The following is a 24910-nucleotide window of genomic DNA, read 5'->3' as shown; positions in this document are numbered from 1 at the left end:
CAGTTCAGCATTTCTCGATCAAGATCAGTTAGTAATTCTCGATCCAGATAGTTAATTCTGGGTCCAGATCATTAACTCTCCATCCAGTCTCCACTCTCCAGATGGGCCTAAGTAATTATCGGTCCAGATCATCAATACGAGTAGGTACTCAATCTAGATCAGTAATACTCTCCACAAATCTATAATACTCTATCCAGATCAAAAAATCACCTTACAGTTCAGCACTTTTCTATCTAAATCATCCATTTCTTTCTAGATTTGTAATTCTCGATCGCGTAAGCTCGAGGTCTGTAGGCAAGTTCGATATTCGCGTAGTCATGGCAACGCTAGCCCGCCTACGACGAATTCATGGTCTGGCCGCGGCCCACATAAGCCGGCCAAGTGCATAACGTCAAAAACGTCCATTTAATTGCATGTTTTTCAATTTTGTTGAATCTTGTAATGATAAGTTTATACTTTTTGTGTTCGGTTTTCAAGTTACTTACCTACTTATTTGAGCATCGTCATCTTTATCTCAACTATGATAAATAAGGTTTTAATTATAAACATTATGTTAATGGAAACTTGCATTATTCCCACTCGAATGGATTTGGCTTTCATTGTTACCACTTAAATAAATAACTGCTACTAACATTGTTCAAACATACTAACTGAAGCTTGAATTATTCCCACATGAGCCTGCATTGAAGATTAGTATGCAAATTCTTAATGTATGTGAATGCGAATAATCCTTGCAATTCGGATGCGGTTTGAATTCTAAATTCTTTCATGCGCTTACGAATCTAGGACAGCGCAATTATTCTTAAGAGTCCGGCTCTTGATTATCGACTGCGGAACAGAGACGACATCCGTCTGAGAACCCGACGGCATTCTTCCCTCTGTGACGGACACCGTGACCTCAGGTTAGGAGATCAGTTCAGCAGTCAAGTCTCTCCGGTTGTTGGAATAGCAACGGAAAAATAAATAATACCATCAGTGTTAAATTTAGAATTTAGATATATCAACTCGAAAAATATACACATTTTTTTACATTTCAAAAGTTTACTTGATGTTTTGTTAATTAGATTCAGCTTGAGACTCCCTCAAGTTTTCTTCTGAATCATCGTTGTTGGTTTTATGGATTTTATTTGATGAAAATCCCAAATGCTAAAATGCGTGTTTGTGAGAGTACCTACCTACTTTATTTTTAAATCTCTTCTTATACTTTTTAGAAAATTTTTTAGCAATGAAGCTTTCTATTCTGATCATCTGTATCAGTGACGACTCCTACGTTTTTCCACGCTTATTTTGACGTGTTGCACCTTTATTAAGTGAAAATTACCTTTGGTGTTTCGAGTGCATATCTTGAACGAACATTCAAGTGTTACTTTATTGGATTTGGTTATTGAAAGAATCTAATGAGATTTAAACTAACACATGTGTAGACCCGGGAATATTTCCTTATTGCTACTTTGAATATTTTCACTCGCTGTTGATGGACCCTAAGTTCGAAGTGTTCAAATTTTCTTATCTGCGTCCTTTCTTATCGTCTTTTCTTGCTCTTCGAGTCGGTATTCATACATATTAAATCGCGTCCATAGTATTCATTGACGCCTTCGTTTGTACGTCGTGTTATAACTAGGTTTCGTTCCATTTTCTTCATCTACAGCAATGTGGTTATAAATTCAACTCATTAAATTTATGGGTACTTAAGTTGTCTCAATTACAGTTATAAGGTTTGTGTATTCACATTTCCGGCCTACGCGCTGAGATGAGTTATGAAACGAGCGACCTGCAACATCGACACGAAACTTCCGTGGCCGCTCTAGACAAACGACTGATCCCCAGTAAAGGTGAGGAATTGAATGAATACACTCAATTCATTTCATCCTGGAAAATCCATGAAATTATTCATTTTCTACATAACTCAATAACCCAATAATTTACGTGATGAATCCTTATACTTAGAGTAAGTACTGAGTTTATGGTCCAAATTGATTTAAAGGCAAAGTTTCATACTGTAATTTATATTTGGTTCACGTGCCTTCTTCCCTATTAATATATCAGTTTACCACGTGCTTTTGACTGGTGAATAGAAGACCGAAACAAATGTCGCCCACATAAGCTCGACGTCTCAGACGCAATTAGATGCCGTAATAGAATTAAATCACGAGATTGTGACTTGTCGTGTTAAGGAGAATGGATTGCTGCTCTTCTTTGACAAGAAAATTGCTGACAATTTAAGGATTTATTGCCATCACAATTTGGCAGGCAAGCCAATATCCCGTAAGTGATATTTATAGACGTGTGTTGTTAATTCAATACATTTTCGTAGTCGTCGAGGCACGCATTTCCTAGAAATGATACACTACAATTCATGCCTTTCATTTTTGATGAAGACAACCTATTATCCTGAATTGCCTGTTGCTAGACAGTTCGTGCCTTTTGTTTTATAATCGCTGAGGCTTCTAGGTCATGTTCAGTAAAAGAGTTCAGCAAATGCATTGAACGCAATTTCGTGACCTGCAGGATATTGCCTGGCTGGGATTTCTTGTTCTCATGAACTCATTCCTGAGGCGACTAATTTTACATCTCCATACCTATTGTAGAAAAGTTCTTAGTATATCCAAGCCCATTAAATGATTGGCATGCGTTCTGGTACTGAACATTTATCGCATGATCAAATTAAAGTTCTGATAATGAACTCGCGGCCTGTAACATCAAGTTTACTTCAAAATTCCACGTGTCAAAAAAATCTAATAATATGTTGAAAATAAACACACAAGTTGCTAGTTTGAGAGTCTTCTTGTCGTCGTGGAATAGAAATTCTTACAGCAAATCTATTGGTCGATAAAAATAATTGTGTTGGTAAAGGCTTCGCTATTATTAATAGGCTTGACTTCCTTTGCAATGGACCGTCGTTACGAAGACAAACGTAAATTCAATTAGTTACTCTCACAAATTTGCACTTATAACCTTCTATGAACATTTACCGTCGTCAATGCTATTCGTATATGGAGGTCCCGTCAGTTCACGCTCACTCTTCCCACCTTGTCCCCCTGTTCCGGTAATATACTTGAATGAAATTTAGTCCTCCATAATAATTTTCAGACGCAGTTTGGTCTTCCACTTGAAGTTTCTACATTATTTCAAAAGTACCGTATATTAATTAATTTCTATTAGTTCCTCACCTTTCGTCAATCTTATAAATATCAATTTAACAGACTATTTGATTCCTAACTACATAAGTTCGTCGATAAGTGCTTTACGCAGTTGCAAAATGGTAAATTCTTCGTGCGTATGTCGTTTCCTTATTTCTCGCTGTCTATTAATTGATGTTGTGTTGCTTCCAACACCTCTTGCGTCAGCAAAGTAGCCTCAACTTTTCATTCTGGCTGTTTATTCAATTCTACCTGTTTATTCATTTATAATCTATGTAAACTTAAAAATATCATTTTCCAGGAAAACTGTCGTCAGATCTTCAGGAAAGGTTGCTGCCTATACCCAAACAAGAGGAAAATGTCGATGGTTATGCGTGTCATCGAATTCGACCACTTTTCAAGCCAGATCATTCAGTAGATGAAAACTTAATTCAAAAACTTCGCGATGCGTCTTTATCAGTAAATATTAATAAACTGCCATCGGATCAAGTTAGGCAATTTCCCCTTAACGTTGTGAATACGTTCTCCTGTTTACGCAAAAGTTCGAATGATGATGGCAAGCCCATGGATTGCTCTTCAGATTCGGAACGAAATTTATCTTCCAAGTCGTGTGTTCGGAGCCAAGCAAACGCCGTATCGGAAAACTTACGTTCGTCCGCTTCGACCAGCCGAGGAGCAACGACCGCCGCATCTAAAACCGATGCGGAAGTTGCTTGGGGCGAGGCCAGTAAATGTATTAACGGAAATCCCATGACGGGATCTGGTCTCTTCGGTATCGTGCAAGAAGCTTGTGCCAAACACAACGTCAAGTGGCCTGTTGAATGTCAGGTCAGTCCAACTGCTTTGTAACGCCCACTTTTTTCCATTCCGTTTGGCATGTGGCAATGTCTGATTATTATCATTGTTTCATATTTGAATTTATGATACCTTCATTTGTTATGTCATCATCATTAATACCTATTGTTCTGGTCGTTATTTATATACCTCTATGTTCTTTTTACCATAAATGTTGTGCTCCTAATTTACTTTGTTTCAGCCTAATTTCCGATAGTTATTCCCCTATTGCTTTTTGGTTTATTGTATATTGGCTTGATATGATTTCATATTGACTCAACATAATTGCCATATCCCTACATTTTTCTTCATTCACCTATTACATGGAACAATTTATCTTCCTTCATTATTCACATGCATTACTTTCAATGTGCAAGCTCTTTCGTCTCGTACGTTAAAAATTCCGCGTGCAATTTTGAGTCTCAAAATGTTTTCTAATTCGGCCTCGCCTCAGGTCGTTGGTCCAGCCATCCAGCACCTCGTAGACTGGCCGTTATATCCAGAGCCGTTTTACCGCGCCTCTGGCTCAGAACTTCGACCACAACCCGTTGGTGATGAAACCGGCCGCGTGGTGTACAACTACAACCCCACCAGCGCGGTGAACTATGTGAGTTTAGTTGCAACTACAACCCCACCAGCGCGGTGAACTATGTGAGTTTAGTTACAACTACAACCCCACCAGCGCGGTGAACTATGTGAGTTTAGTTACAACTACAACCCAACCAGCGCGAGGTGAACAAAAAACTATGAGAGTTTAGTCAACTAACTCAACTAAGCCTACAAAACGCAAGTGCTCGTCCTAATCTAACCTCATTATCTAGTATGCCACTAACTCTTTACGTATTAAAGTGTGTCAAAGAATCGAACTTTTAAATTCGTTGTGGTTCACAGAATATACCTATACCTTCAGAAGGCATGTATTTGCAATGTACCGTACTACTTACATGCATGTATTTGTACTACTATCCGAACCCAATTTATTCTAATCAAAGGAAGCTAAGTTCATCACGGAGTCCTAATCAAGTATGCCGGTAAAATGAACTCGATTATGAAAGTTGCATGAACGTGGAAACTAGTTAACAGCAGAAAGGCATTCATGTCATTCCCTAAGAAGGACGATGGTTCTGACCCCTTGTTGGTCACGCCTATGTTAAAGCGTGCGAGAAATTAATGCCTGCAGTTGAATACAATTAAGCTACTTAATCAACCACGTCCCCGACACTGCATGGTCTTAGGGTCGATGTCTAATTAGCTTGTTTTCCACAGCTATCTTCTGTTTGCTTGGAGCTTACATTGCGCGGACCTTTTATTGTGCTGCAGGATGATTTGTTATGTTCGATTTCTGTATAATTTTACGATGCATCAGACAATGGTGCATTGCAAAAGTCTGCTCTTTACAATTATGCGTACATTTTTCTCTTCGATACGTCATTCGTCATGCCAGCCAGAAGATGAGAAAAGTTTCATTTGAATTTTGTTCAAAATCCCTGCATGCTGCGAGCGTTAGAAGAACTTCCAAGCTATAAAAATGGCGCGCGGATCATCCAAGAATTGCTTTAATTCGAGAATGTAAATCTTATGTTTTAAAAATTTTTAAGGTAAAAAATTGCTAATCCGGTGTATTTTATCTAGCCTTAATATCCCAGTAGCTCATTCAGCTCCCCTCATTGATTGAGACTTTTTCAGTTCTCTCGGTCATGCGTCGGTGGCAACAAGCACGTGAGCGACGAAGTGCGACCACCACTCACATCGGAGGCCGACAGCACACTGCAGTTCGAATCTCGCTTCGAAAGCGGCAACCTAGCAAAGGTTAATGGCAAGCTTGAACTCTTATGATACTCAAGAAATATTAATAACATAATTAATTCAACTAGCATCACACTATGATAGTACTGTTTATCTACATGCATCTTCTCATTACTTTTTTTGAAGCTACTACTGATGTGATCAAAATTTGATTAGTAGTTGCTCTCAATCTACGGGTGTTGCTGCCAGAGTTCCGTTTAGTTTTTATACGTCATTTTTATAGCAGAGAGTTCGCCTGTCACGAATACTGTTGGGAGTAAATTTTGTTAATTTTCAATTTGCATATAAGGGCTGGATGTTGAAAAAGCCTCTAACCCCGTAACTGTCCTACTGTGCAGGACTGCGTTCTTAATCCAGCACCGCAAACCATTCTTTCACTAAATTTTTCTGTAGCGTAGAACTACTTTGAAACCCGAAACTTTATAGCATCTCTTTACAAAATTGTTCTGTAGCGCAAAACTGCTTTAAGACTCAATAAACACTATAGCTTCGTTCACCAAATTGTTCTTTATCTAAGATCAGGCTTTAAAACCCAACATAGGTTAACTTCCATCACACATTTGGTGTGTTTCGCTAACTGTTTAGTAACTGTTAGGTTGTTTCACTAACTGTTCTGTGCTACAGGTGATCCAAGTGTCGGAGTGCTACTATGAACTGCACCTGAGATCAGACCTGTACACGGCCCGCCACACGCAGTGGTATTACTTCGCTGTCTCCAACACACGCAGGAAAATGACGTACAGGTCATACATAATAGTAGTAGTAGCGGTTTCAGCGTTTATTACGCCGTAGGCCTGTCGACGATTCTTAACATCGGAGAACATCCACAGCTTCTTGCGGGCTCGAACTCGCAACTCACTGCTTTAATTTTTGCTTTTGCTTAACCGCCCGACCTCCTTGCCGATTCTGACCAGAAACTGGCGCACAGAGCTGGGATCGAACCCGCGCCTCTCTGCTCCAATCTTGGTACTCTGAACTTTAACCACTGGGCCACCCTGCCCACCTAATGCAAATAATGAGTAGCGCCACCCTGTATTACCTAGCGGCTTCGAATACAATTCCAACGAGCTTGGGATGAAACTTATTTAAGAGATATTGTTATTAACAATCAACATTACTATCTACTCAGATGGTTATATCGAATGAACTGTAAGATATTGACTCTGTTGTGATCTGAGCAGGAATTAAGTATGCGATAGTGTTACTACTGTAACAGTTTTATGTACTTTGACATTTTATAAGTCTTGCTTATCAGTTTTCGTGATTCTATGAGAATTATTTTAGACTGGGATAATTAATATAATAGGTCGACGTGAATTAAATGTCGCTAACGTTATAAATGATTCAATTTTCAGGACCTAAAGACCTGGTAGCTCCTAGTTCCATTGTTAACTTTATTCGAAACAGAGGGCATTTATTGTGTCATTAAAACATGCCAGTAAAATGTGCATTTGTTCACACCATACTTTCTAGTATACCAAAATCATGATCGTTATCGGAGATTTGTAATTATAAGCAAATTCTTCCGACGATCACGACTTGAATTGTTGCTCTTGTAAGTCAATAACGAAAAATAAATTACAAGTTCCAAGCGGCATTTTCTCTGCTCTAATTCAAGATATGGAATTGAAACGCGATGTCCAGTTTCATTCACTGCTACTGTATATGTTTACTAGCTTGTGAAATGCGATCTTTACTTAGTGTTCCACGTCTGTTCAAATAGCTATCTAATACAACTGAAATTATTCTTTTAAAAATTAAAAATAGAACTTCGGAAGCATTAGATTTCACTATCAACGCAGAAATTTTGTTAAATTTATGGATATTAATATGATTTATTTGTGCCAGATTTTCTATCGTGAACCTGATGAAGTGTGACAGCCTCTACAACCACGGACTGCGGCCGCTGCTGTACAGCGAGAAGGAAGCTCAGCTGCACGGCGTGGGCTGGAGGAGATGTGCTAGTAACATCGTCTACTTCAGGAACCAGGATAAGTAGTGAGCATAACAAGTATTGTCCTTCATGACAAGTAATGAGTATACCTATTATTATTGATTCATAAGACAAGTTCTGGCACTCATGAGCATGAGTAGTGAGTATTGCCACGTCGGACAAGTATCGAGAGCTACCAAGAATGATGTACAGAGAGTATTGTGTTACACAAGGAGTGAGTATTACTCTGTATGAAAATGTTAAATTTTTTTTGTACCAGAAAAAATGCGAGTCTGACCATGTAGAACGATCAATGAATAGTGACTAGGAGCTGACTACCACCCCTGAATCAGCTTTCACATTTCTTGTACTTTCCACGTCCATTTCTTGTGGTTTGCTGAGAACTTATCCCGTGAAACTTTAACGAATCAAGCTAGTTGCTCTGCTATACCCTGGTTCTCACGTGAATTTTCGTACCTAAATGACGAAAGAAATTGAGGTATTTTCTTCTCGTTGTTAAGCAAATTTTCGATTTTCTATCCTCATTTTCAAGTGCATTACTATTCATCGTGAAATGAAATTATTTTTGTCAGTGACCCCAGCTGCCTGGACAGCGATGACGACGATGCAGAAGAAGAAGCTGCCTCCTATACCCTCACTTTCAACGTGACGTTCCCTCACGACCACGACACTGTATACCTCGCCCACTGCTACCCTTACACCTTCTCCCTCCTGCAGCAGCATCTCCTCGCCATCCAGGTCTCCAATTTCTTATTAATATCATAGGAGAATAAGGAGATTATTATTTCCTTTATAATGTTTGCAAGGAAACGGATCGAAAACGTAAAAGTTGACCAAAGTAATGAGCGTAATTTCATTTTTAATTATGACTACTTTAAAGAAACTAATACTTTGCTATAGTGGTAAGAAATGATTATACTTTATTCTTTACATATCGTTAGCCCGGCAAAGTAAAGCCAAAATTATAGAATGGAACACTTTTGAAAATGTTGATGTAACTTTAGTTATTAATTTACTTTTATTCTTGGTACGAAGTGCATTCAAAAGGCTTTAATATTACTGCATGAGCCGTACTATCGAAATTGCGTACTTACACAAAGCAGCCTAATGAAGTACGCGTAGCGTCTGACTTCTCGTCGACGATTTGTGTGTTTAGTTTGAAAAGCCGTCGATGATTGCCTGACGAAGTTACGAACTTATAACTATTTGAACAGGACGGCACCTTATGTGTTGCAAAACAATTATTCCTTATATAATTAATGATCGTGATATTTTCCTTATTTAAATAATAATTATTCCGTTTATGTTGCAGAACGACCCAGCGAGAGCGAGCGTGTGCAAGCAGCGCGTGATGTGCCGCACACTAGCGGGCAACCCCGTCACCCTCCTCACCATCACCAGCAACCATCCCGAGGACGAGGGCAAGGTGAAGAGGGGAGGCTGGGGTGAAGAGGGGAGGCTGGGGTGAAGAGGGGAGGCTTGGGTGTAGAGGGGAGGCTGGGGCGAAGAGGAGAGGCTGGTACCGGCTCTAAGCCTCTCATGTCTGCAGAAGAAGCGCGCCATCGTGCTGACGGCGCGCGTGCACCCCGGGGAGACGCCCGCGTCCTGGATCATGAAGGGTGCCTTAGACTTCCTTACCTCGGATAACCCTCGTGCCGTGGTGAGGGGTGTGAGGGGTGGTGAGGGGTGGAGTGTGGTGTTGTGGTGGAGTGTGGTGCTGTGGTGGAGTGTGGTGTTGTGGTGGAGTGTGGTGTTGTTAGCACGTTTCTCATGTTTGGTGGGTTCCCACTTCACTTGCGGCAGTTGTCGGTATATTCATTAATTCGAAATGACTTAATTCACATAAGCTAAAATTATTATAGCCACTGCGCTGGTGCCACAGTAACATATTTCTCGACTTCGGTGAAGATCCAAATTTATTTGCTACAGTTATCGTTCAACTAGCTAATTTGAGATTGACTAAACCCTGATACCTGAACTTTAAAAGAAACACCGCGCTGGTGTAAAGTTAAAACATATCTCGACTTTTGCAAATATCCAAGTTATCTGCTGTATTTATCATTTAGTTTTTTAATTAAAGCAACGTAACCCGCAAACCTGAAATTATCACAGTCACTGCGCATGTGTAAAATTTATATTATTTCCGAGCTTGGCGGAAATCCAAGATCATTTGTGGCAGTTATTGGTTTATTGCCTATTTTAAAACGATTGCCTCATTTTTAAATTGCCTTACGTTGATTGCCTCGATCTTCTTTAAATGACTAAATCCACATAATTGCGGGGCTAACAGCATATTCGTAGTTGCAAAATGAAAATATCTCCCTAGTTTGGTAGAGATCAAATTTATTTGCACGGGTTCCTACAATTCGAAAACAACTGAAATTGCATATCTTGTATAATTCCAGTCACTACGATGGGGTTGAATATAGCCTTATCTTTCTATCTTGGTCAAGGCTTAAGTTTCCTTGCGGCAGTTATCAGTTAATTGCCTAATCATGAAACGAAAACTTAACCCCATAACTGAAATTATTAGTCACTGCGCAAGTGTAAAATTACCATATTTCTCGAGTTAGGTTAAGATCAAAGTTCGTTTGTTGCAGTTATTGGTGTAATGCCTAATTCTGAAACGAGTAAATCTACAATGAACCTGCATTATTGCAATTATAACAGCCTATTCGTAGGTGCAAAATTAAAATGTTTCCCGAGTTTGATGGAGATCGAAGTTTATTTTCGGCAGTTATTTGTTGATTAATTCGAGAACGACTGAACACTCGCAACCTGAAATTATATCAGCAACCACTCCGCAGTTGTAAATTTTTCTCCAGTTCGGTGGAGATTCAAATTTATTTACGATGTGCATATAGCCTTATTAGCTAATTCGAGAACTAATAAACAGATATTCCTGAACTTGATAGAGCCACCGCGTAGGTGTAAAATTAACATAATTCTCGAGTTCGGTGGAGATTCAAGTTAATTTGCGGCACTTATCTGTTGATATAAACGACTAAACTCGAATACGACTAAACTCACATAAATGTAATTATTACAGCCATTTTGCTTCTGTGAAAATAACACAGTTCTCGATATTCTAATGGTTCAAGTTCATTTGCGATATCGGTTAACTAACCGACTCGCGAACGACTGAACCAACATAACTGAAATTATTATAGCCAGTGTGCAATTTTATAACCGCCAATATTCTCGAATTAGTCGAAAACCTAATTCTCTTGTGACAGTTATCGGCTATTTACCTAGCATTAATTAGGTAATTAACCAATTACTGCCGCTAATGAATTTGATCTCCGCCGAGCTCCAGAAATATGTCAATTTTACACCAGCGCAGTGGCTGTAATATTCTCAGCCATATTGGTGTAGTTTTGGAGAGTGGAAAACGAATTTGCGAAAAAGGAATTTACTTTCTCAGTTTCAATTTCAACCGCGCTGGTGTGAGTGTGCTTCGGAAGTTCATTAGTTTGAAAATACATCTCAGGTTTCCAGTTATAGAATTACAGTGAATTCTACGTACTTTGTTAAGTATTAGCTGGACAAGGATGTACCTAAATAGTTGTACCACCATCGAAAAAAATAAAGTTATATGGTAATTATAGTTATATGGTAATTTACCTAAACCTAATAGCAAGATTCTATTAAAGATTTCGCTTCGCATTGGTGTAATCCGATATTCAACTCAACAATAGTTAAGATGAATTAATACTTATGGGCATTGCATTTATGACCTTAGAAATCAGTTCGTCATTAAGATTGTCCCACTGATCTACCCTGATGGTGTGATTGTTTTAGGACCTGAGACGTCAGTTTGTGTTCAAGATTGTCTCAATAGTCTACTCTGATGGTGTGATTGTTCTTAGGACCTGAGACGCCAGTTTGTGTTCAAGATTGTCCCAATGATCAATCCTGATGGAGTTATCGTCGGCAATCATCGGTGCTCGTTGGCAGCGCGTGACCTGAACCGACAGTACAAGATGGTCGTCAAGGAGATGTTCCCTTCTATATGGAACATCAAGGCTATGGTCAGGAAGTGAGTTTTGCTATTGTATGTTGATGCGACTTCATTTTTGCATGTAATAGGACGGTCCAAATTAAAAGGACCACGTTGAGAAAGTAGGTAATATGTCTTCGACCTTACGCCATTTCATTGAAGTCGATTACGATATTAAAAAGTGATTTGTAATTAATATAAAAACAATAATTATTGTTTAAGGCTGATGGATGAGCACGGAGTGGTTATGTTCTGCGACTTCCATGCGCACTCGCGCAAGCATAACACGTTCCTGTACGGCTGTGAGAACAGGAGAAGTCATGAGAACCATCTCAGAGAACAGATCTTCCCGCTGCTGCTACACTACAACGCTGGCGATAAAGTAAGCCTTATTAATCTTTCCTTACTTTACCGGTTTACTATCTTTCCTTATTCTACTGGATTACTTTCTTTCCTTATTCTACTGGTTTAATTTGATTTTGAATAATGCAGGTAAACAGACAAATGGAAGTGTGACTGGTTGGGTGACAATTTTTAATCATTCAATAGTCGATTTTTGATTTGGTACGAGTATTGCTGATTAACAGCCGAGTGAAAGATCTAGTTCAACTGTTATAAATATATACATATGGAATGTTGCAGATAAATTTCATATGGAATGTTGGAGATAAAATTCATATGGAATATATCAGAACAAAATCTAGCTGGGAGTGCGCTGGATGACTTGTGATGATCCGTTTCTTTGCTGCCAGCGTTTCTTGAGACGAGCTTTTAGTGCCCAATATGTAACAGCTGTTGTGAGATCCCCAGTTATTTTTAAACACTCCAGCGCTCGTTATCTCTACGCAACGTCAGTCCCTACATCCTGAAACCGACTCTCCGTAACCGGTTTTTGTTATTTCATTGTGATGGTCCCCACAGATTTGTGCCAGAGTAAGAAATTTAGTCGTGCTGCGATAAGACAAAACGGGAAATCAGCTCGAGTTCTGAAAACTACAAGCTTACATCAATTTCTGAAATAACTATTTAATTTATTTGATTAATGTTTTCATATTTTCGCCACTATTTTGGTCGCTGGCCACAAGTTGATCGTGATTTTCCCAGTCTTTTTCACATTATTTTCCCGTCGTCTCACAATTACCGCCGCATTTTTCAATGATTTCCAGGCCATTTTTCATTAATTTTCACGTCATCTGTCATTAATTTTCATGCGGCAGTTCAGTTTCCGCGGATGCAAGTTCCGCATCCACCGCAGCAAGGAGGGCACCGCTAGGATCGTCGTGTGGATGATGGGTGTGCTACACTCCTACACTCTCGAGGCTTCGTTTGGTGGGGCCACCCACGGCACACGCGCCCACACCCACTTCACACTCCACGACTTCACTACACTCGGCCTACAGTTCTGTGAAACTTTACACACCTACTTCGACCCACTGCCTGTTAAAGTGGGTTCCCATTAATTTGATATTTTGATTTTTGATTAATTTGATCAAAGTGTCAGCGTATTAGCTCTTTTGCAATTGCGTGATAAGAACTCACAACGGTGGTTGTCGTCCATGCTCAATCTTTATGTTAATTCTGATATGTAAATAATAAATTAATCGCGCCACCTGTCTTACTTTGTCAGTCGTTGGCTCTAACTTAACGACTTTCATCGCTTTGGCCTCCTGGTTTTAGTTCCGATTTTGGATGAAGCTCTCAAATTGTAGGAACTGTCGTACGTTAATTAATAATAGGGCAGAAAGCTTCAGAGACGTTGTTGTGATGTCGTTATATGTATTATCAATAACACTAAATCATTCGTTTATACACATCCAATTTATAAAATTATGAAAAATAGTTTGTATTGAGTAAATTAGTATAATTTTAATTTTTTTAACTAGAAATTTAAAAGCAAAGAGAATTCTATTAAAGTTCATCATATCTTCATGGAAAACGTTTCGGAGTCCAGCTCCATCGTCAGTTCGAAGATTCTAGACTGCATATAAAATCACTTGTTAGTACCGAAATCACTAGTTAGAAAGTCACGGAACCAAATTAAAATCTAAATTTACAAATGAAAGAGAAAGCACAAGAAAAAACAGCAAAAATTACCTATTCACAATCTCAAGGGGATATGATCTGAAAACTGAATTCAAACTGGGCCTCTGTTTATAAATGTACAAGGATTCTAAAATACACAGATCAGAACTACCTGAAGTGGAAGCTATCACTTCAAAGTCACTCAGATACAGGAACATTACACTGCTCGGCGTGAGTGTTATAAAGATATTATTTTAACTTTTGCGGAACTTTTCTCTGCTTTTAAATTTTCAGTTGATTTACGATTCATGCAAACAAGTGACATCAATAATTATTTTAATAATGAATCCATAATATATTATAGGCAGTACCAAGTTTTTCTTAAAAGCGCATTAATTGTTTTGTCAATTTATCTATAACAATTTTATATTTTGAAAGGAATCATATGCAATCATTTTCTTGCACGCTTGCAATGTTTGGAAATACTTTGGTAAGTGTAATAGTTTGATTATATGTTGCTTATGCCGAAATTTTACTACATTTTTAGCTACATTTTATAGGATCTTTGTACTTCGGTGTCGGAAATTAAAGTATGTTTAATCAAAAATTATGGCATATGTGTTCAAAAGTTTTTGGAGTTTAAATTTTTGCCGGTGTATAAAAATTCGTAAAATAGTTCAGGTCGTCGACTCTCTAAACTTGAAAAGTGATGTTGGTAAAACCAAGCCTTATTTTACTCCGAGCGAGTGCCATCACAAATCACGCACTTTTTAATCAAACGTGTCTTAACGGGAAGCTTTACCCTCAACACACAAAAATGAAAGAATGTATATTGATTTTTTCTAGAGTTCAGGAGCTAAATTTTTTGAATATCAGAGACTTTTCAAGACTAAGACAAACATTTTCTCGTGCTACAATTTCAACGTAAATTGTACTGAAGTTCCCTACATTTACACGTTTTGTTTGTCAAACTGGCTCTCTAATAAGTATTTAATTTGTTCACTAACCGACGTAAATTTAGTCCGCCAACTCGATTGGAAAAGCGAAAAATGTTTATTTTTTGAAACCCAATTTATTATCAATATATACATAGGTGCAATATTTTTCGTGTAATAATGGGTTTAGATGATGAAACGTACCTGAGAAGTCAAAAGAAATATCTACAGTAAGAGCCAATTAAAGAAAATATATTTGGGCTCAATTAAATTAAATTTCAACTTGTTTTTGTTGCGGGTTTGCCGTACAGAACAGGAAAAGCTACGCCACAAGCTCTGGGCGCGTCTCGTCAAGAAGGGCTCCAATGCCGACGAACCAACGGCCGTCGATCTCAGGTAAATCGCATTCCTTTGCTTGAAAATCTACTCAAATTTTCAATATTTTCTGTGGTCAACTTGTTATCAACCTATTTACTTCCACTAAAGTAAATTCTCAAACAATGAAATGCATACACTAAATAATTTATTCACAAATATCCGGTACCATTCATGATTTATATAGGGTAAAAATTCTACTCGTTACTTGAATTCTAGTAATCAGCTTTATTTATATATAAACTTATGTGCTTATTGGTGTACTACTCACTACTTCATACTGCCACCCATGTCGTTGTTGTACCTATAATTTGCAGGGAAATCTGTTTTTTGCATCCACTTGCATTTGATCTTGCCTTGTATATATCTCTAGCCTCTAGGTAACCGCCACCCGCCTCTCTGCTGTCATATGAACTTATTCAAACTGTCACCATGATTTTATCCTAACGAAAGTTTTAATATCTCACTACATTTCCAGTGATTCAAACTCCAGCAGCGACGATTCAGACAAACCCCCGACATCATCGTCGGCCGCTGCTGGCCGCGCCAAAAAGAAGAAAGCAGCGGCGTCCAGCAGCTCCAATGCGGCCAAAACGTCCGCAAGGAAGCGAGCAGGAATGAAAGGAAGCAACTCCGCGGTAGACAAACTGTCGCGAAACTCAAAGATGGTGAGAGCTCGGGAAACATTTTCGAATTTAAGAAATATTCGTTTCATGAAACGGTTTACCGAAATACTTCGTTGCAAACACAATTACGCCGTCGGTTCCGATCTACAAAGCTTAATCCGCTTGTTGTTTACTCGCGATAGTAGGTAAAGTTGTGAAATTTATGAGATGAAATTATTTGAGACCATTGATTTGTTGAACATTGATTTGAATGAACATTGTTCGGCAACGCGTGTTGGCTGTGGTAAGATCGCGCCCGTGGAACGGTACCTCTTAAAAATGAATTCCCTGCATTAATTATTTTATTAACAGATATAACTGATATTAAACTTTTTAATTGTAGCCGAAAATATTTCATTTTTCAGTTAGAAAATGTTTAGGTTAGTAGTTTCCGACAAGACTGAAGTACTCATTAAATTTGAACTTCGTATGCATGATTTGTCTTTAATAAACGTGAAGCGTTAAACGTTATAACATTTCAATAAATTTAGTCTCATCTCATTAGGTTATTTTAGCCCGCATAATATTTTTAGCGGGTAAAGAGAGGTTATATAATTGGTTTCTTTATGAGGCTAATTTCTACATCACAGGTGAGATAATCTTTCAATATCTAACCAATAACTCAGAAAAAATCGGTGCCAGCAGCGAAGATATATGCTTCCCTGACACTTCTTAACATCATTAAGACGTTTAAGACAATTTCATATCGTGGATTAATATCGTAATATTAGCTTTCTTTGGTTATATTGGTAAAAGTCGACTGGGCAGCACGATAATTGAAAATATTTCAATAAATTAAAGTTAAATTAAGCATACAACAAAAATCTCAAAATTTACTGGGAAAACTTTTTTTGCATCCACTTGCCTTTGTTCTTGCATTGTATACATCTATCCCGATAAAAATTCATTGAAATATTTTTTAAAATTTATTGTTTGAATTAATTTTCTTTGTCGGATTTCCTTATAATTTTAGCAATTGCGACTAATTTTCCTAATGGGACGAATAATATAGAGAATTGCAATGGTTCTTTAAAGTTTAAACTATGAAATTCGAGGTTCGTTGCGTAGATACCAATAGCAAAAGATAGGTCATGGTTTTAAACCCTTCTTTTGGTTCTAAACCCTTTTTCTATAAAGCCCTTACATGCTAAACTTTTCGCTATGATAACTTTCATATAAATCCCTTTCTAACTACTATAAGAGAACGATGCATGTGATAGTGACAGCATTTTTGTCGTGAGCGCAGGTGTTGTCTGTTGTGGTTAAAATGTGTTGCTGTGTTTCGCTTTCTCTAGGACCCATGCTTTTTATAAATCCAAATTCGAATTTTTCATTTATTCTTACATCTATTTAACAAATCTACATCTAATATACATTTTAGGTACTTTGAACATTTTTAATAGAAAATACAGATGCTATAAATAAAGTTGTTAGCTTGAAATTTCGTTTTGCATGAAAAACATGATTTTATTTGTATATTTTTTGTTGAATTTTTTAAAGTTCTTCTCATAATTTATACCCTATTTCAGGACAAACAGTGCTTATCTCCAGGTCAGTACGATGACGCTGGTATCGGTACTAGTCTGGGCCATCATCTCTCGTATTCGTCTTCATCTGACGTCCCTAAAACATACATCTACGATCCAACAACATTGACTTTAGTTCGTCGATCTTTGAACCGCCGCTCGACAGGTTCATTGGACCTCCCAGACCACCAGTCTTCTGTAGATCAGAGGAATTTCCTGTCTCGGGAATTGCTCAGCGAAGAATGCGTCAGTGATGCTCTGGTCAAACCAAGATCAAATTCGCTCAGGGTAAGGAAAGGCAAGACCGGCAAGAAATCTCGACCAGCCTCATCTCGAAATCTCCCACCAAAAACGGACGGTTCTCTCAGAGACGAAACATCCTCCCCCAGAATCAGTTCAGCAAACGCTGCTTCTCCCTCCCAATTCAAGGATTCTTCTGCTGTGCGGATTCATCGTGGTCTTGAGTCACCAAATCATCGTGGTCTTGAGTCACCAAATCATCGTGGTCTTGAGTCACCAAATCATCGTGGTCTTGAGTCACCAACTCATCGTGGTCTTGAGTCACCAACTTTAATCATAAACCAGAGTCCAAGCTTGTCACGTAGAACGGCTGTGACTCCGGCGCTGATCCAGCCGACTGACTTGCCCTTCTCGCCAGAGGTCTGTTTCCTTCAAAACTGAATAGCTGCCTTAAATGTTATCTTTTTCAATTAGTGACATACCACAAAGAAAACATACTACATGATGATTATAAATTCATTATTCGCCGCATTCATTTTGCATGAACTTCCCTTCATGACGGCACAAGTCATTATAAGCAAATTGAAATGTAACTATTTAGGTTTGGAATCAAATGCAATTTATCAGCTGCCTGCTTATTGATCTATTAATTGACCTCATTTATTGACCCATATTTGTCTCTTCAATAATAAATGGCGATGACTGTTATCACTGTGATATATTGGATATTTTATGGTACTCACGAGGTGATCCTGAAAGTATTAAATATATAGATGTTGTTCTTCTTAGTCTATGCGTATTAGTCACTTTTTAATCCCTCACTGAATTATGACACGCATCTTCTTGTAATCCTTCACTGACCGTGGCACGCGTCCTCGTGTAATCCTTCAGTGATCCACTGTACATATCCTCCTGCAATTATCTATGCATCAACCTTCACTTTGGACGTATAACATCGTTATATTTTGTCTGCCATTATACGTAATATTTACGTTCTCTCGGCCTTTGGATTCTCCAACATGTCTAGTTTGACTGTTCAATACTGCCCGACATTTACAATCCAATACTCCGTGGAAGTAAAAATATGTAAGGTATAAGTTCTTGTATGCATTCTGCGGTCGTAATTTTACTTCGCTTCATCAGGTAAGTGTTCTCAACTAATAGAAAAAAGTGGTTGTCCATTTTGCATGAGTATAAGGTGTTTAAATATTCCCTTACTTATTTTACCCGCTGAATTTCTTGGTAATGTGATTTTACATTTTACATCCAGGCCTAATGGCCAGTCGAACGGAATGCTCAGATGAGGCCATATATCCTGAGAGTGAGCGATACCACTCCCTATGTGGAGCGGAGATTTTCATAATGACAGCAATTAGGGAAGATATGGTCAACTAAAAAATTTTAAAATTATCAGTAATTGGCGTGAATATGATTTTAAATCAGAATTTCATGCAAAATTTGCGCGTGAATGCGTAAGCGTAAAGTTTACGGAAGACCAGAGTATACGCTTCACCTTTCCATGATCACAGGCTTATGTCAATTACGTTACCAAGAAATCAACATATAAAAAATATCAATTGTTATTTCACGATAATATTTAGAAATACTTTCACGTATGTTGTTGATATTTGATGTTGTAGTACTGTCCCAATCATAACCTGCTTCATTAATTCCCAAAAATGCATGCTAAACCTTCTTTAATTCTTAGATAATTGAATGTTAAATTTTTGTTTTTTATGCTTGATCCTACAAATAAGTAAAAGTAACCACATTTCTTCCAGTGACAAAAATAAGTAAATCACCCCGAAAAGATGTCATTTATAATCATGTTTACAAGCAGAACATGGGAGCCACTGGAGGCACAGAGTTCAGCAGAGCCACGCAAGCCAAGACCTACATGGAGAGAATGAGTGAGATGAACGCCAGGCTCGCCGTCAGCGACCAGGAGGGTGAGTGTCGAGTGAGTGAGACATGGGCGCGTGATGCGATCAGGAGGGTGAGTGTGTGAGTGTCGAGTGAGTGTGTGTCGAGTTAGTGTGTGAGTGTCGAGTGAGTGAGACTTGGGTGCATGATGCCATCAGGAGGAAGTGCGTGTAATTGAGTCTAGGGTATGGGATGCAAATTTTAAAATTATGTGGTGGGAACTGTTAAGGAACATCGTTATACGTGGTCATTGAACCATATCTCCAGATTTGCAAGTTTGAAGTAATTAGCTTGCATCGCTCTTGAGATTAATATTTTAATCAATATTAGTTTTTGTATGGATTGTTTCGTTGTCTGTGATGAATTGATTTTATTTTTTACTTCTTCCTGTGATTATTTTTATAAAATAATTCATTATACTTCTATATTCTGTTCGCTTTGGAATCCAATGGCGACACGTCAGCTGATAATTTCCCTTGAAGGCATTTCTGACACCTGGAAACCATTTTAAGTCACTTATTTTCGGCTCAGGCAATACTTGTAGAATTACTTGATAATATTGGTACTTAATTGTTTCCCTTGTACCAATACTTGTAGAATTATTTGGTAATCTTGGTAGCAGTCCCAGGCTACGATGGATCGCCGCCTCTGATTATCGTTCATCCGCCCTCATTTGGGCCACCTGATGCACGATGCTGTTGCTTGCTTCTCGCCGCTGGTAGTGTTGCAGGTGAGGTCGATCTGGGATTGTGCCCAGGAACACGTCCCATTGTCTCTTGGAGGTCTCCAGGGTGAACTCCCCCTCTCTTAGATCCTTTGTTAGGACGTTAAACAGCCTTGGCCCTGCCACGGAAAGTGATCCTTCCCGCAGGGATTGAAATCTGACTGCGGATCTGTTAAGTAGTGTTGCACAGTCTCCCTCTTCTCTCGTTGTGATACGTCTCAATCCTGAAAATTCTGAAGGTCTCGCTCTCAAAGTTTGGCACCATTCCGCTTATCATTTTCCATGTGTACAGAATGACATACCTCTCCCGTCTCTTCTGCAGTTAGTACAGACCCAGGCGCCTCAACCTCTCCCAGTAGTTCAACTCTTCCATCCCTCTGATCCTGGAAGTGAAGGTTCGCTGGACACCTTCCAGTTGCCGCACTGCGCCGAGTGTGAACGGGGTCCAGAGCTGGCAGCAGCATTCAAGATTGGTATTTCATGGGCTCTAAAGAGGGTGATCATCGGTTCCGCTTCTCTTGTTCTGAACGTCCGCCAGATCCACCCCATCTGTCGCCTACCTCTTGCGGTTATTGCCGTTACGTGATCCCCAAAATTGGCCTGAGTATTCATCAACACTCCTAGATCACGAACAAGTCGCTTCTCTTCGATTTCCGAGTTAATTGTCAGGTGCTAGGTAGCGGTGCTCCATACCAGCTCTTCCGCTACTTCTGTATCTCAGAACCTCAAACTTGGTCTCGTTGAACTGCATGTTGTTCACTTGGGCCCAGTCATATATTGCAGAGAGATCTTCTTGCAACCTCTCGCAGTCCCTCCTGTCCGTTATGGTCATTATTATCCTGGTGTCGTCCGCGAATGACGATGCAGTGGCGTGGTTCACAGCCCCATCTATGTCGGCGATGTGAATGAGGAAGAGGATTGGGCCGAGTACCGTTCCCTGTGGTACTCCACTCTTCACCCTAGCCTCGCTCGATCTCAAGCCTCCAACAACGACAGCTTGTAGTCTTTCTGTTAGGAAGCTGTGGATCCATGCCAGCAATTCACCTCCGACTCCCAGCAGTCTTAATTTTCTGAAGATCAGAGCAAAGTCAGAGGGACCTTTAGTGCACCGACACATTTTTTCAGTAATACTGCAGGGACCCCATCTGGCCCGGGAGCCGAATACGTAGATAATTCTTGGATACTCTCTAGATTCGGCGTTTCAAACTCAATGTTCATCAGCTCCCGCCCCATTGGACGTTCTTGAATGACTCCAATTTCGTTCTCCTGTCTCGAGTATCGGGGTTCGCTGAATACTTTTTAAAATTGTGCTCCCAGAAGTTCGCACATGCCCTGGTCGTCTCCAACAAGGACATTGTTATTTTTCAGAGGCCCAACTGAGGCTCTGATTTTGACCTTTGACCGGGCATATTTGTAGAAATATTTGGGATTCTCTCGAATGGCATACACCGCTTGCGCCTCTGCAATTTGTTGTTCGGCCTCGTGTGAGTCCTGCAACTGTCGCTCAGTTTCCTTAATTTTAACCTTTAGATGTTCCAGCCTCTGTCTCTCCATATTCCCGGAGGCAGCCGTTATCTGATTGTTCAAGCTCGCTCGTTTTCTCATGAGGATCCGTCTGTGCCTCGGAATTATGTGGCGTTGGAGGTCGTTTACTCTAACATTAACCAGCATATATACCACGTGTAACATTTTATGGAACGCCATTTGTTAACATTTAAGGCCTTAAGGTATGTTTTTTCTTTTGTTAATGTTGCTAGATGAGAACGTCCGGTTTTGGGACTTCGACTCCTGCCACGACAGTCCGCGCTGCAGCGGAGTTGTTAACAAGATCCTGTCATCTCCGCGCAGCAGCTCCCTCAGGTCAGTTGCATTTACAAGAAATTCACGCGTTCTGGGCATAGAAATATGTTCTTTCTACCAGAAATTTTTTTTTGAGTCTTTAATGTTTTCTTTACTCGATTTTGTAATTATTGTTTTTTTTTGCGTATTGAGTTATTTCCGTCGTGTTGATTTCTGTTCCGAGTGACATCCTTTTTCGATTTTGTAAATTCCGTTATCTTTGTAAATTCTTTTTTTTTAACTCTATTTTTTTGTCTCTTTAACTTCTTTTTCTTATTTGTAACTTCATTTTTTCGTCTTTGTACGTGAGTGAGACTTTGGCTCGCTATGTGATCAGGATATGCGATGCGTCTCTGTAACTACTTATTTCGTCTCTGTAACTGCTTATTTCATCTCTGTAACTGCTTATTTCGTCTCTGTAACTACTTATTTCGTCTCTGTAACTACTTATTTTGTCTCTGTAACTGCTTATTTCGTCTCTGCAACTGCTTATTTCGTCTCTGCAATTGCTTATTTCGTCTCTGTAACTGCTTATTTCGTCTCTGCAATTGTTTTTTTCGTCTCTGTAACTGCTTATTTTGTCTCAGTAACTACTTATTTCGTCTCTGTATTTTTTTTGTTTTTATTTCTCTTGAATCACTTCTGTTTTCCTCGAGTTTGTCACTTCACTTATTTTCTATGCTAGTTTCCTGAGTCTATTTTCCGTTTTCCGTTTCACCTTCATCTTCTCATCTTGATCTCTTCTGCATATCCTACTCTCGCCGTCGTATTCATTAACTTATATTTGTTTCTTCTTCTATTTCGTGTGCAACTTACAACTTCATTTCACGTCTCGGTTCCTTCTTCATTTCCTCGCCTGTTTGACCATCATTTCCTGTTCTGTTTGTCGATCATTTCATCGTTTGTTTCTGGTCTATTTTCTTACCACGGCATTTTCAGCTTCTCGTCAATTTATCTTTATTTTTCTTCTCTGTTTCCCTTTCATTTTCGCGTCTCTGTTTCCCTTTCATTTTAGCCACTCTGTTTCTTCTTCATTTATTCGTTTGTGTTCTTTCCAGATTGTATTGTTATCGCTGCTTCTCTTATTCCGTTTACATTTTTCATAACTTCGTATTTTTAAAGATGAAATAACCTGTTGTACACATGGCTACAAATGAAACGTTTCGATTGATGCATGTTATTGTTTTCAGAAGAAATAAATTTAAGAATCTTTAAGGTTTTATCTTTACGCATGCCAATTGCTATGGCAATTTCAAGCACTGGATCCATTTTACCTCCTGTTTAATTTAACAGAATGTGTGGTGACGCTGAAACGCTCGGCCCAGTAGTGGGCAAAAATTTGTTTTCCGACCTACAAAAATCGGTCTACCATCCATCCAGACGAACCCTCGTTTCAACGACCAAGTCGCCACGTCGTGCTCTGCACCGATCTTTGACGAATCTCCACCCTTCCTCGACCTCACATGTTACACGACTGCATTCTCCACCGGTTCTTCCCCTGTCTACTTACACTTCGCAATCAAGACTTGATGTGAAGCCAAGATCAAATTTCCGAAGCCAGTTTGCCACTCATGATAATGGACACCCAGAAAATTATTCGAATTCAACTCTCCATGTGAAAATTGATTCGGAAATTGAACCAACTAATTCTTGGTTACCGAGTGTTTTACATGATAAAGTAGAGACGTATAAAGCGCCAGCTTATTTTAAATCTGATTTTATTGCGAATAAAATCGACATTCCCGTGTACTATTCGACAGGGAATCTTCTAAACCTTGACTATGTTGATCCCAATGCGATTGCAAACAGGAGAATAAACAGACTAATTGAATCCTCGGGTTGTGCTTCACATCCTGGCAATGAAAGTTCATCCAGTGACTCTGGTTATCGAAGCAAGCGAAGCCAGCAGCAGAAAAACAAGAAAATCAGCCACAAATTCTCGGAGGAAGCCATCAATTCGGCACGGAAAGACGATGACGGTCAACTATGCCCGGAAATCGAGACTGGCGACACTCTCTTCCTTGATATCAGAGCAAAAGAGCCTCCAGAACTCTTGGCTGTCAAGAACCTGAAGGAGAAGGTCAAAAAGAAGAAATCAAGTAAAGAAAAATTATTTGCCATTGACGCCGGGATTGGGGGACCAACTGATCGTGGTGACTCAATGGAGCCTTCGTCTGCATTACGACCGCTGAACGACGTTTCTGTTTCAGTGGAAAAAGTGGATCAAAGTGACGAAGCTACAGTCAAAATACGCAAGAAGATTAAAATCGTTATTGGCAAGAAGCCTAAGCTGAAAATTGTCCGCAGAAAATCACTGATCGATAGTGGGACATGAATTTCGTACGAGAAAGTTTATCTAGGTGGAAATTTCTGAAAAAAATTAGCAAGATAGCTTGTAGTGTCGTTACGAACTTGCCGCGCAAGATGTACCGAGTAAAGAGAGCGCAGCCGTGCACCACCAATTTTGTGCACCAATAAGCCCTGAATCGAACGCCTTGGATTTCTCCAGACCTGCACCACTCGGCTTTGTTCTCTTCCGGCCTTGACCACCACCTGCCGTGCACCACCAGGCCGTGGATCGAATCTGACTTCCGGGCATCGTTAAATTACGTAATTTTAAATTCACCGCATCTGAGGTTAGGTTTCAGATAGCATAGTTCTGTTCCAAAATTTATCGTCCTTCGACAAGTGGTCGTTCGACCGAGGGCTGGTTCGACCCACGGCCTAGATACGGACGGCTTGAAGTGTTGAAGGCTACGTTCCGGAAGGCAGGAATCATGATGGTCCATTACATCCAGGGCAGTGGTGGTCTTCGGCAGGCGACCCCCGAGTAAAGATACGAAGATGCAGAGTAAAGTTACAAGAGATGCACCGTGAAGATACGGCGATACAGAATGAAGATACGGCGATACAAAGTGAAGATACGG

General features: G+C 39.4%; 1 protein-coding gene across 1 annotated transcript; it reads left to right on the top strand.

Moving 5' to 3' along the window:
- Window positions 1-1649: 1649 nt before the first annotated feature.
- On the top strand, window positions 1650-24472 carry LOC108669580. The gene is made up of 18 exons (XM_018156960.2): window positions 1650-1832; window positions 3442-3968; window positions 4429-4581; window positions 5661-5783; window positions 6405-6523; window positions 7629-7778; window positions 8307-8472; window positions 9047-9160; window positions 9284-9394; window positions 11604-11773; window positions 11957-12116; window positions 12952-13179; window positions 15008-15087; window positions 15545-15734; window positions 17261-17917; window positions 19338-19446; window positions 21902-22004; window positions 23277-24472. The coding sequence occupies exons 1-18, from the start codon at window positions 1751-1753 to the stop codon at window positions 24316-24318; spliced, it is 4284 nt and encodes a 1427-aa protein (XP_018012449.1). The 5' UTR covers window positions 1650-1750; the 3' UTR covers window positions 24319-24472.
- Window positions 24473-24910: the final 438 nt, after the last annotated feature.

This window comes from Hyalella azteca, unplaced genomic scaffold, assembly GCF_000764305.2.
Source record: "Hyalella azteca isolate HAZT.00-mixed unplaced genomic scaffold, Hazt_2.0.2 contig3643, whole genome shotgun sequence".
Taxonomy (NCBI): Eukaryota; Metazoa; Arthropoda; class Malacostraca; order Amphipoda; family Hyalellidae; genus Hyalella; species Hyalella azteca.
This window is presented reverse-complemented; position numbering and strand designations above follow the sequence as displayed.

Coding starts and splice junctions, on each gene's coding strand:
- LOC108669580 (XM_018156960.2), top strand. CDS start 1,751: ATGAGTTATGAAACGAGCGACCTGCAACATCGACACGAAACTTCCGTG. Junction 3,969..4,428: donor AGTGGCCTGTTGAATGTCAG/GTCAGTCCAACT, acceptor GCCTCGCCTCAG/GTCGTTGGTCCAGCCATCCA. Junction 17,918..19,337: donor ACTTGCCCTTCTCGCCAGAG/GTCTGTTTCCTT, acceptor GTTTACAAGCAG/AACATGGGAGCCACTGGAGG.